This window comes from Terrapene carolina, unplaced genomic scaffold (genome assembly GCF_002925995.2).
Source record: "Terrapene carolina triunguis isolate 2854851 unplaced genomic scaffold, T_m_triunguis-2.0 Scaffold194, whole genome shotgun sequence".
Lineage (NCBI taxonomy): Eukaryota > Metazoa > Chordata > Testudines > Emydidae > Terrapene > Terrapene triunguis.
The window spans coordinates 9455052-9467359 of NW_020664545.1; the positions used below are offsets into that span (position 1 = coordinate 9455052).

General features: G+C 55.9%; 1 protein-coding gene across 1 annotated transcript in view; it reads right to left on the reverse strand.

Annotated features, from left to right (window-relative positions):
* Nucleotides 1-5975: 5975 nt before the first annotated feature.
* The window catches only part of MYO1F (myosin IF), a 37228-nt gene continuing 30895 nt past the window's right edge, over nt 5976-12308 (reverse strand). The window contains exons 24-28 of the mRNA XM_029912289.1: nt 12043-12191; nt 11240-11323; nt 10060-10261; nt 9252-9418; nt 5976-7378 (exon numbers count right to left, since the gene is read on the reverse strand). Coding sequence (XP_029768149.1) covers nt 7302-7378; nt 9252-9418; nt 10060-10261; nt 11240-11323; nt 12043-12191 — 679 coding nt within the window. The 3' untranslated portion in view covers nt 5976-7301. The remainder of the gene's footprint in view (nt 7379-9251; nt 9419-10059; nt 10262-11239; nt 11324-12042; nt 12192-12308) is intronic.

Genomic DNA, 12308 nt, shown 5'->3' on the forward strand with positions numbered 1-12308 from the left:
CTAGCTGCCTCTGTCACTAATTGCATGCAGTGGTGGTGTCACCGTGTCGGTCCCAGGATATTAATGAGACTAGGTGGGTGAGGTAATGTCTTTTATTGGACCCACTGCTGTCTCTATCACCAACAGAAGTTGGTCCAATAAAAGATATTACCTCACCCACCTTGTCTCGGTCACTGATTGGCTGTGTGTGCAACCTTGGGGCAAGTTACTAGGGCCCAGCTCCTCAAAGGGATTTAGGCACCTAATTCTCATGGGAGTTAGGCACCTAAATAACTTTGAGGAACTGGGCCGTCGCTGCACTGTGCCTCAGTTTCCCCATCTGTAAAATGGAGCAGATGCTGCTAATACTAGATGATCCCCACCACGCCTGTGCATGAAGGGTTCTCAGATCTGGGGGACCTGGAGTGCGACCCATGGCATGGGGGAGAGCCACATCCTTGGCCTCGTATCCCCTCCCTGCAGAATCTCCCCTGCCAGGGGTTTTTGCGGCCTGGTGGGGCAGAGCAGGCCACCCCCTGCTCCTGCTGACGTCTGAGCAGCTCTTTAACAGGGAGATGCTGCTGCTTGAAGAAGCCATGCAGGAGTTGTGTGCAGCAAAGCAGCCAGACCAGACGCCCCTGTCTGTTCAGGATTGGGGCTCCCCTTCCCCTGATCGCCATAACCGTGGGGCACTTTCCCAGCTCCCAAGGGGACCGAAGAGGTTTGATCTGAATGTAGCACCAGGGATTAAAAAATTCCTTCTGCTTCACCTCCTGCCTGGTGAGACTCCGGGCTGTTTCTAGCTGGGCGCATGGTGCCATCTAGTGTTAACTGTAGTGAATTAAAGTGATGTATACTGTACTTCATAGCATTAGAAATATCACATGGTAATGTCCTCGCTGGGCTTCTTGTTTAGTGTTCATGGATGCTTTTTAATTAAACCTAACAAGGAAATTCCCTGACAAAAGCTCCACTGAGGTGGAGATCAGGCTGAGAAGGGAGATCAGCATCTGATGAAGTGGGCTGTAGCCCACGAAAGCTTATGCTCAAATAAATGTGTTAGTCTCTAAGGTGCCACAAGGACTCCTGTTCTTTTTGCGGATACAGACTAGCACGGCTGCTACTCTGAAACCAGTAATTTAGGGTAAACAATATTAGGGTTTGTTTCTTTTTTTACATTGTGGGTTATGAGCAGGCTTTGAACCCAGCCCCGTCACAGGCAGAGACAGCACAGACCTCTTCCACGGAACTAAGACAGTGGAGATCCTGAAAGGGGCGTGGGGGTGGGTGCACAGTGGAGGCCTGGGGGGATTTGTTGAGTGTGGGGGACCAATCTCTCCCCTCCACGTATTCTGTCCCCCCACCCACAGGCATATTCACTCGGCCATTTACTCAGCCGTCCCCTTCTCATCTCCAGCTGATATGTTTTCCTAAAAGATCGGCTGTAGGAATTATTTGGGGCAGTTCTCTGGCCTGTGGGATACAGGAGGTCAGAGATGATCCCAATGGTCCCATCTGGCTTTATAAATCGCCACCCTCCCCCAAGTATTCAGCAACCCCCCCCTTGTCTCCTGCCCCCCTCCTTTGGTCTCCCATCCTCCATCTCCCCCCATCCCTTGTCCCCTGCCCCCTCTTTCATCTCTTTCCTCCCCTTCTCCAAAGTCCCCAGAGTCAGTTTTGCAGCACCCTGGGGGGGGGGGGACACTTCATCTCCCAGCAACCCTGGGCCTGTGTCCTGTCACTCCCCGCCCCCTCAGAGAGAGGATCTACCCCACCCTAGCGAGAACTAGCTCTAGGGTGACCAGATGTCCCAATTGTATAGGGACAGCCCTGCTATTTGGGGCTTTGTCTTATACAGGCACCTATTACTCCTCAGCCCCTGTCCCGATTTTTCACACTTGCTCTTGGGTCACCCTAACTAGCTTTCACAGCCCCATCTCCCCTCATGACCTCAGCGAGTCTGCCCCACCCTAGAGAAAATGCCATCGACCCCCTCACTTCTGGGGTGGAGCATCTGCTTGGCAGGCTTGTGGCTGAATGTGAGGGGAGGGGCTCCCGGGGATGGGGTGCAGAACTGGGTGGGGGAAGAGAAAGCGGGGCTGGAGGGGTTACTAGTCCGCCGGCTGGCTGGCTTGTACAGTGCCAGGACTGAGAGCCATTGAGCCAAACAGTCAACCCTGCACGTCAAGCCAGGGGGTGCAGGAGTACCCCTAGATCCAGCAGCTATGCTGGCCGGACAGGCAGCGGAGCACCGACCGCGCCTGCTAGACCTGACCTTTTCATCACCTTCTGCCTGCAGCCGTCCTCAAAGCACAACCAGCAGATTGCAAATGTACACACATTTCCATATATATATTTGCATAACGATACAGCGAAGGAGGAAAGAGGGCTGCAGTGAGGAGTGAAACCCCCAGCCGCTATGGTCTTTACCCTGTCCCCCCTCAGCCATTACAGCCCTTAGAAACCCCCTCCTCCTCTCCTTGGGCAGCGCCAGCAGGCTCTCTCTGCTCCACTCCCCGACAGAGCACTGGGAAGGGGAGGGTGGACGCCGGGTGAGTCTGAGGCCAGCCTGCAGTGTTTGGAAGAGGTACTTTGGCCAACAGGGTGCCCATAGAGGGCAGCATTCCAGCCACAGTGGATGGGGCAGGGTAGATACAGCAATGGGAAACGGGCGTGGAGCGGCTGGAGGAATACAAGAGATGGCCTGTCAGGTGGCCCAATCTTCCCATTTCTCTGCTCTGTGGAGGGTGTGTTATAAGATCGTAAGAACATAAGAACGGCCAGACTGGTCAGCGCAAAGGTCCATCTAGCCCGGTATCCTGTCTTCCGACAGTGGCCAATGCCAGGTGCTTCAGAGGGAATGAATAGAACAGGGCAATTATCGAGCGCTCCATCCCATCGCCCAGTCCCAGCTTCTGGCAGTCCGAGGTGTAGGGCCACCCAGAGCATGGGGCTGTGTCCCTGCCCATCCTGGCTAATAGCCATTGACCGACCTGCTGAAGCGCTTCGCAACACTGGGAAGATGTCACTACAGAGTTAACTTGGGCGATGGGGTCTCACAAGAAAATTTTCGGTGGCCTCCGAGTGCGGCCACCAACTCTCGCTTGTGGCTGCTCGGACAATTTTTCCTAACACCCTTAATCAACTTTAGGAAAAATAAATAAATATGCACGTCGACGTGTCTAGACCGTAATTTGTTTAGGTAGGTTTTTATTGCAGCCTCAATAATAAAAATACTGTACAGTTGTCTCTGTTCTTTACTGGCCCTAAACAGAATAGAAACAAAGAACGTGCTTTGCACGTTCTGGTCTTTTCGTTGTGGTTTCTTTTGCTTTTTTTAAAAAAGGACTTGCTAGCTAGTAAGTCTGCTTCTGTGAAAGGTGATATTTGTATGCTTGTCAACACTGCTTGGTCCCCACAATCACCCGGCACGAAAAGCCCCTGGTGGCCCCATTTAAGAAACACTCACTGCAAAGCCCTACTTGAGTTCCTGGCGCCTCACCGGGGTGCCACTCCCCACCCGTGTGTCACCAGGGATATAGCCCACGGTCCCTTGTGCCGCAGGGAGATGAGCCGCTCTCTGATTCTTTCCCAGTGAACCGTGGGAGAATTTATCTGTCCTTCTGGGGGCACGTGTGTGTGTGCGGGGGAAGGAATTGTGGGACAGCATTGGAGGACTGTCAGTACTTGAGTGATGTAACTTGTGGCCTCACTGCAAAGTGGGAGGGTTCCCAGCCAGTGAAAGCAGCACCTGGGCTCTAACCCAGGGTCAGGGAGCCTGGGTATAAGCCCCCTTCTCCCAAGCACTCAGGAGAGAGGGTTTTCTGTGTGGACAAGAGGGGGTTGGGGCAACACCTGGGCGTGAGGCTGGGCTAATGCTGCAGTGAAGACAGACCCAAAGCTCACACAAAGTGGGGCCGGGGTGTGTGTATGGGGGGCAGACAGGACCGATGGCTTGGAGCACATACACACAACTGCCCCCTCTCCCGGGCACAGAGGCATCAGCTGGTACCAGGGAAAGATGAGGCACCAGCACTAAGGCCTGGAGGGGCTGGCCCCTGCCCCCAGCACAGCTCCCCCTCTTTGAAATAACCCATCTCAGTCTCCCCCAAACATCCCCGCTCCTCTTCCTACTACCCCAGGTGGTCACAGCAGTATGGGAGGCCTCTGGGATAAAGGGCTGCAGGGGATACCATGGGGTGTGGGTGGGTGGGTGGATCAGGCAAGTCCTGGGAGCAGGGAAGGGAGCATGCATGGTGGGCGGAGGGAGGTCAGGGAGAGGTCGCTATGTTGGGGTTCCTCCAGATTCACGCTTCCCTCTGGTCAGGCCTTCCTGCATTCATGCCCAGCTCTCAGACTTCTGCAAACATCACGAGAGGCCTTGCAAAATAGAAACAGTTCCTCCTGGTCAATGCCGGTGGACAGAGTACTGTGCTGGGACTCAGGAGACCTGGAGTCTGTTCCTGGCTCTGTCACAGGTCTGCTGGGGGACCTTGGGCAAGTCACTGCCCCGCTCTGTGCCTCAGTTTCCCCAGCGGTAAAAGGGAGCTAACACTACTAACCTCCTTTGAAAGGGCTTTGAGATCTATGGAGAAGATGAGCTAACTATTAGATTGCCACCTTGTAGCAAACAGCGTAAGACCCGGAGAAGAGGAGAGAGCACAATTTGTCAGTGCCGAAAAAGACCCTGGTCTTTAGAGCCCACGGCATAGCCCAGCCAGTGAGGCCCCGCTCCACAAAGAGACTTGGGCGTTGTGATGCTGAGCCTGCAAACATCTAACTAGAAACTCACAGGAACACCCTGAGCTGGGCGCCTCGGGGCCCCGTGTGATAGATGGGTGCCTTCGAATGCAAACCCAAAAAGCCAGCATGCTGAGCCGGGAGCTGCCGAAGCTAGCCCATGGGAGATGCCAAGGAGGGATATGTCCTAAGCCCCGTCCCCTCTATCGCGGCTTGCAATGCACAAACTGGGGATGACGGGTGCTCCTTCCCTTAGGCGCTGACTCCGTGGGTGCTCCAGGGCTGGAGCACCCACAGGGAAAAAAAAGGTGGGTGCTGAGCATCAGCCTCCCATCAGGCCTCCCTCTCCCCCCAGCGCCTCCCGCCCGCCCCGCTGATCAACGGGGGGGGGGCAGGAGGTGCTGGGGGAGACAGGGGGGAGGAGTGGGGTGCGCTCAGAGGAGGGGGTGGGAAGAGGCAGGGCAGGGGCGGGGCCTTGGGGAAAGGGGTGGAGTGGGGGCGGGGCCTGGGGAGCATCCCCTGGCACATTAGAAAGTCGGCACTTATGCCCCCTAACTTATATGCAATAGACATGCTCGGAGGCTGCCTAACACCACACAAAACAGCAACCAGGAGGCAAAGGCAGCCTGCCCTCCCCTACAACCTTTAGTTCAGTGGTTAGGGCACTCACCTGGGACACTTCTCCCCCCCCCCCCAATTCAAGTCTTCTCTCTGGCCCAATTAATATTGGGTTATTCGGTTATTTCGTTAGAACGGAACAACTTAATAGGAGCGCTTGTGGAGACCTACAGCAGAATATCTCACACTACCTGTGTGGGCCCAGGTGTTACCGACCACCTGCAGAGACCCCCCACTAAAAGTTTTAGCCAACTCACAAGGACAGTTCTGCCGCCTTGTTTCTCAACAAAAACGACTCAGCAACGGAATGTGAGACGATTTCCAGCCAAAGTGCTCAGGGGTCTGCGCTGAGAAGCTTTCAAACCATTCGGAGAAAAATCACAAAGCCCATTTCCCAGATCCTGAAGGCGACATTTGCACGGGAAGAACAATGCAAATTCGGAACAATTTCCCCCCCCAGCTTCGGTCTGTGTCGCCTACTTTACTAGGGGTGAGACTCATGAAGATCAGTCAAAACATGCTGCCCATCAGAAATCCTCTGACGATATAAGATGAACATCCATTCACAGTCAACCCAGCATACGAAAGAAAGCAAAATTCTCCCTTTATTGATCTGCTAATTTGGGGCAGTCCAAGCTCTTTATTAGTCATGACAAATCCCTACATCTGTTGAGCCAGTGGTTTTGGAGCATCCCAGTCAACCAGGGCTGTACGACCTGACTTGCCTGAAAATAAACTCCCCTCCCCAAAGAAAAATTGGCTCTCAGCACTTCAGTGAAATATTCCCCGTGACTTTTTCCCCAGGTAGTCAGATAACAGCAATACACACACACACGGTTCTGTGGCACCGGGTTCCCCGGGGTGTCACTTTCTCGCCTAGACCCGTGTTGTTCTGGAGGTAGCGTTGTTAGAATTCCCTGCTGAATACGCATCCAGATCCCCTGTGGGGCCCACGTGGAGCGGTTCAGCATAGCGCTGCGCCGCTCAGACGTATCGAAAGGAGACTGTACCTGAGCTATCATGCGGGAACGGCTGGTTTCCTTGCTCCACACCCTCCAGCAAAATCTAGATACAGAATTGTCTTCTTTGAGGTAACTGTGCAGTCTCAGAAGAGCATCCCCATTGTGTTGGTGCCAGGGTTTGTACTAAGGTGGGAACCACCACCTTGGAGATAAGAGTTCCTACATCACTGCGGGGGGGCCTGAGGAAATCAGTCGTTAACCATGGCTGGGATTAACCGTGGCTGAAATTCCTGGGGATTTTAGATCCCCCATCTCTGCTTTCCCCGCAGCTCCAGGGTCAGGATTCAATGTGCAACAGCAACAACGTATGAGTGCTATGTGCCGAGTCACACGGTCAAAGTCACCACTGCTATAAGCGGGGACAACATTCTTCTTACTTACGACTTGTACTCGTCCTGTCCCGCTGTGCTAGGAGCTGTACAAATGTGTAACAAAGAGCCGGTCCCTGCTCCAAAGAGCTTACAATCTTAACTCGCGACAGACATCGGTGCAGGTGACTTCCGCGGACAACGCGATGTTGCTCCAGGTCACGGACAACAGCAGAGCAGCAGAGCCACACAGCAAGGGAAAGGAAACCAGGAAGGGAGTCGAAGCGCTCAGTAAAATGGCAGCTTCAGCAGAAGGGCACAACAAGCGGCTGCCCAGCAGCCATCTGGCGTTAACTCCGCCCCCACCCAACTTGAAATACAAGCGTCATTGACAACGCCTGGGCCTGGGAATCCCAACAACGCTTGTGCCATAGTTTCTGCATCCTGCTTGGCTGTTGAAGAGCTGTCCATCTGCTCCACATCTGGCTTGCAGCTGTCCCCTCCCAGTCGGCAAGGGGAGCCGGCGCTCACCGGGCAGGGCCTGTTTTCTCTTGATCAGAAGATGTGGTTGGATGAATTCATTCAGGTCTCTCTCTGCTCCACCCGTCTGTGCAGCCTGCAGACCGAGGCGCGCTCAGATCTTCTTCACGTAATTCCCAGGGAAGAGCCCTTCTTTGCCATGCAGCCGACCTTTCCACCATCCGGAGGGATCTGGAAAAAAGCGACGGGATCATTGTTATTCAGTGCAGGGCCCGAGCAATGCCACGGGCGTGGTATTTGTGCCCTGCCACCTCAGTCTTACTCGGACAGGGGTGTGCGAGAGACAGAGAGCTGGGTACGTGTCTGTGTTTGGTTGGTGGGCTTTACGGCAGAGTTGTACACGTACCCAAGGTTCACGGTAGCAAGCCTACATAGGTACAGCCCAAACCCAGGGCATAGCTCAGTTACTCCCTGGCTGAGAGCAGCCTTTTTAAGGATTGTTACTCATCCCTTTTTAGGAAGGGGTTAGAAACTATTTGTCCAATTTAACCTTAGCCAGCAAGATTACCACCCTGGGAAAACCATATAACAAAATCCTATGGCCTGTATTGAAGTGCTCTGGCCTGGGTTACGCAGGAGGTCAGAAGAGAGGATCGTATCAGTCCCTTCTGGCCTTAGAAATCGATGAGTGAAAGGTTCTCCAAACAGATCGCTTGCCAGCCAGCTACAGAAATACAACTGCGCACCTCATCAACCCCTCCCAGCGGCTGGCAGGGAGCGAGCAAAGGCCTCTGAGGTTATGAGCAGACTCCCCGGGGAAGTCAGATTGTCCTTGGTAGTTCACACTTCCCCGACATCGTTTGTTAATTCCACAACCACAACACGGGAAAGATGATTGTACACACCAATCCCGCAGGTGCATTTTCCTTGGTCAGAGGTAGGAAGCCAGGGTGTGTCCTCAGCCCTATGTTGCTCTGCTTGTCCTCTGAGGGTCCCGCTCCTGAACAAGTATTCAGTACGGCACAGTCAGCGAAGGGCAGCGGGGACCCTGAGATGGAAATACTCCCTGATGGCTGCACCCGATGGCTCCATTACATTTTTCAGCCTCTGCAAACAGGTTCCATGCTTCCGCTAAGTTCTTTGGTCTTGATTCTTCATTTTGGTTCTTTAGTCTTTTTGTCCGTCTGAGGCATCCATCTGCAGGTGACTCATATCCTCCCCCGTAACCCAGTTTAACAATACTCTGTTGGGTGTCGTGTCCAGGTTCCTTTACCTAGACAGCAGCCTCTCACGTGATTGTGAGGTGAAGCAGCTAATCCTCAGGCCAATGCTTTGGCGGGCAGAGAGGAAGCATGTGGAATGTGCCCGACATAAGGATCCAACCCACACCATGTGGTGGATGTTTCCTCTGCTTTATGACTGTGCAGCGAACGGGCGAAGTGCTGCATTAACCCGCTAGGCACACACAGATATACTGAAGCTAAACCAGCCGGCCGGTACGACGAATAATGTGTTGCTCATGAGAGCACAAGCGGCTGGCACTGAAGCCCCGATGGCGGAGGACAATCGAGGTGAGCATGTTCCTAATGGGCCTATTGAGAGGTTCCTAAGCAACTAAGCAACTAAGCCATGGAAAAGGCTCCCAAGAGAGTCCAAGAACCATGCAAAGCTGCTAAGCGGGCAGCCAAAAAGCATGTAATGTCCCATCGCCCTGAGAAAAGGCCACACGGGACAGGGAAGAGGGTGTCCCAGCTAGCTGACAAAGCCACGTCCCTCATGCCAAGGCCACCTGCATTGAGCAAACAGCACTGAGCCGGATCCCACACTCTTTGGACATCCCTGATGATGGCTTGTGTGTTGCCCAGACCCAGGGCAGGAGGGACCAACAAAGAAACGAGGACGAGGCCAGTCAGCCCCCGAGACACCTTCTGATCCCCCGGCAGCCCAGCTTGCAGAGGCGGAAGGAGGCTACAGCAAGGCGGGGTTGCTGTGTCCATAGACTCCTCTCCTTTCCTTACATCCCTCCGCCCGCTGGGCTGCACTGCCCGCCCCTGCTCAGGTGTATGAGACGGGGGTGGGGGCGCAGCAGGTGCCTCGGACATACCTTCCAGCAGGATGTCGATGACGTCGCCGACGTTGAAGCTGAGCTCATCCACATCCTGCCCGATGTACTGATAAAGAGCTTGGCAGCGCGGGCCGGTGACCTTGGGCTGGGGCTTGGGGCGTCCCGCCGGAGGGGGCCGTTGGTTGACGCTTCTCTTCCTCTGCATGCTGGAGGGGCAAAGAACCAAAGGCACCCGCTCAGCGCGGGCCGGGCAGGGGTCATGCAGCAGCAGAACGCGGCGGGAACAGGGCAGTGCGGACCCAGCACGGGGAGCAGGCTCCCTTTCCCTTCCAAGGGCAGGAGGGTCACAAGCTCCTGTGGGTGGATTCCCCAGCCCCCCCGCCCCTCCAAACCTGATCCTGACCCTGAGCATACCAAAAGGGAAAGAGGCTTTCCAGAGGGGCACACAGGTTAGAGCGCTCTTTGCTTATTCCCTAGTGCCACTGTCTGGACTTTCCCCCGAGGTCTCCCATTCCCGGGCTGTAGGGTCACCGCCCAGGGGGTAGAGCTGCAGGGGAGAAGGATGTAACAGAAACTCTCTGTCTAAACAGCCTCTTCCTCTTGGCTCCACTCTGCCAGGTCACACAACCCGGTGCTGGAGAGGTGATGCTGATCTCCCCCACCGTGACGAATGGGCAGGCTGCGCTGTGTCACGGCTGAATGCAGCAGGAGGAAACTGATTAGAAAAAAGAGAGCAAATGTCCCAGTGCCCAGCTCCGAGGCGAGGGAGAACCCAGGGAGTGGCATTGGTAGCACGCAGTCTCTCTAACCGGCTGGCGCAGAGGGGCCCGACTTTTGCAACACCTACCCTGCCACCCCTTGGTCGGGCACATTCAGGAACTCCAAGTTTTGCTCCGAGGGGGGTCTCGCCTTGGTCCTGCGGCTCACGCCCTGTTTGGGCAGCATGGCGGCGGGAGGCCCCTGCGCCTGTTTCTGGGTCATGGTGTACACCTGCTCCCGCTGCCGGGTGTCATTACGGGGGAACTGGGCAGCGCCGTTCCTGCAGGTCCCTGAAAGAACCACCAGACGGGGATCGGTTACCCTGTAATACTTCACACCCACCCAGCCAGCCAGTGCCATCCGCAGCCTCCCATTTCCCAGACAGGGAAACTGAGTCAGTGGCCAAGCCAGGACTAGATTCCAGTTGTCCTGATTCCCAATCCAGGGGCTGCTGGACATTGGGCCCGCTGCCTTTTCCATCTGAAAAGGTAAAGCCAGGACTAGATACCTCCTGAGGTCTCTTCCAACCCTAATTGTCTCGGATTCTATTCTCTGACTTGGATTAACCCCTCCATGGACACTCAGCGCACTTCCGAAACGGGGGGCTCTGCTGACGTGCCTTTGCCCAATCTTGACTCTTTAATGTGAGCTTTGGGGCTGAATTCACAGCGCTGGAGCCAGCCCTCTCGTTCTCCACCAAAGAGGGACAGTTCCAGGCAAACTGCCGCCTCCGACCTGGGCTCCGTAGGGCGGAGATGGGAGGTCAGCATCCGTAGCTGCAGCTTGGCCCCGCCGCGGAAACTGGCACCAGGCCTGCCAGCCAGAACCAGCGGAGAGAGTTGTTTTTTTGCAACAGGGACACCTGCTCAACAGGGGCTGGTCTGAGAACTAGCAACTCATTTCACATGTGCCACTGAACAGCCGTCCGACGGCGGCAACTTTGGGTGCCAAGGGGCAAACTTCTGTCTCCCCGTCTCAGACCCCGGAGCCATTCGTTCCTGCCCCCACCCCCCACTGAAGGTTTGCCGGGGGATGGCCCCTGAGCGCCCCCAGGTGGCTGGTAGCCCCGAGGGGTCATGTTTTCAGGGTGCAGGGGACCCTGCCTAGAGCCACAAGCCCTGATGTCCTGGCTGGAACGGACACAGGTTTACAGCCCCGGACGGTAACTTCCAGCTGGGCTACAGGGCCTCTCCTTGGGGGTTCTGGGGTCGCCTTCGGCTCTCACATGCCCCTGAGGCAGTGCCCCCCTTTGGCTCTGTCCGCCTCACCTCTTGGGGCTTGTGGGGCACCTCTGGAGGGCGCCGGTTGCTTGCGGTGGCCTCTGCTCTGCGGGATCCCTTTCTTAGTGGGCTCTGTTGGGAGAAAAGAGAGCAGGGTGGATGGGGGCTGGGCCATATTTGGCTCTTTGCAAACCATGGTCGGCCAGTAAAACCTGCCATTCCTCCACCTCCTAATTCACCGAGCAAGCTGCACTGCTGCCCCTCGGCGGCATGTCCCCCTTTCACCGTCAGCAGAGGGGAAAATCCACTCCACTCTCCACAGAGCCCCCAGACTAAAATAATGACCCCCCCACCAGCCATTTTACAACCCCACTCCCCTCCCAGAGCTGGGGATAGAACCCAGGTGTCCTGCTTCCCAAGCCCCCCCACTCTAACCACTAGACATCACTCCCCTCCCAGACCTGGGGATAGAACCCAGGCGTCCTGCCCCCCCACCACTCTAACCACGCGGGACAGAGTCCTGAAGCCCAAATTGTGTGACATTCTTCCTGACCCCACGACTGGAGAGTGCAGGACACCAGGCGCTGAGCGAAGCCCCTGCTAACCCGGCTCGCAGCGGGTTTCCGCATGGGCCTGCGCTGCTGTTAGTGGCGGGCGCCATCACCCAGCTGGAACGGCCTGTTTATTTTGCGATCGGTGTTTATCCCGGGCGCAACGGGCCTGGTTCCGTACAAGCGCTCGGTACAACAAAGACCAGGGCGCAGAAGCTCCACCGTCCTCCGGGTGAACCTCGGCAGAATAGCCCCCCTTCCCCGCCCCCCGAGGGCAAAGGATCCACTGCCGATACTCACTGGAGTTCTTGGGGAGCCCGTCCCCAATGCTGACCGTCAGGGTCTTGCCTCCTGCTTTGAAGACGGCCACGTCGCCCTGGCCCCTCAGGAATGTGACGCTGCGCGTGCCGCCTCCACCCCACCCTGCCTTCTTCACCCGGAACTGTAGTCTGAGCAAGTGGGGAGAAAGGCTGTCAGGGCTCCAGGTCCAACCAAGGACCCCCCACCTGGGGGGGGGCTTGTTTTAAAAGCCCTAGTGCCACTGAACTTGACAAATCAGGGTCACA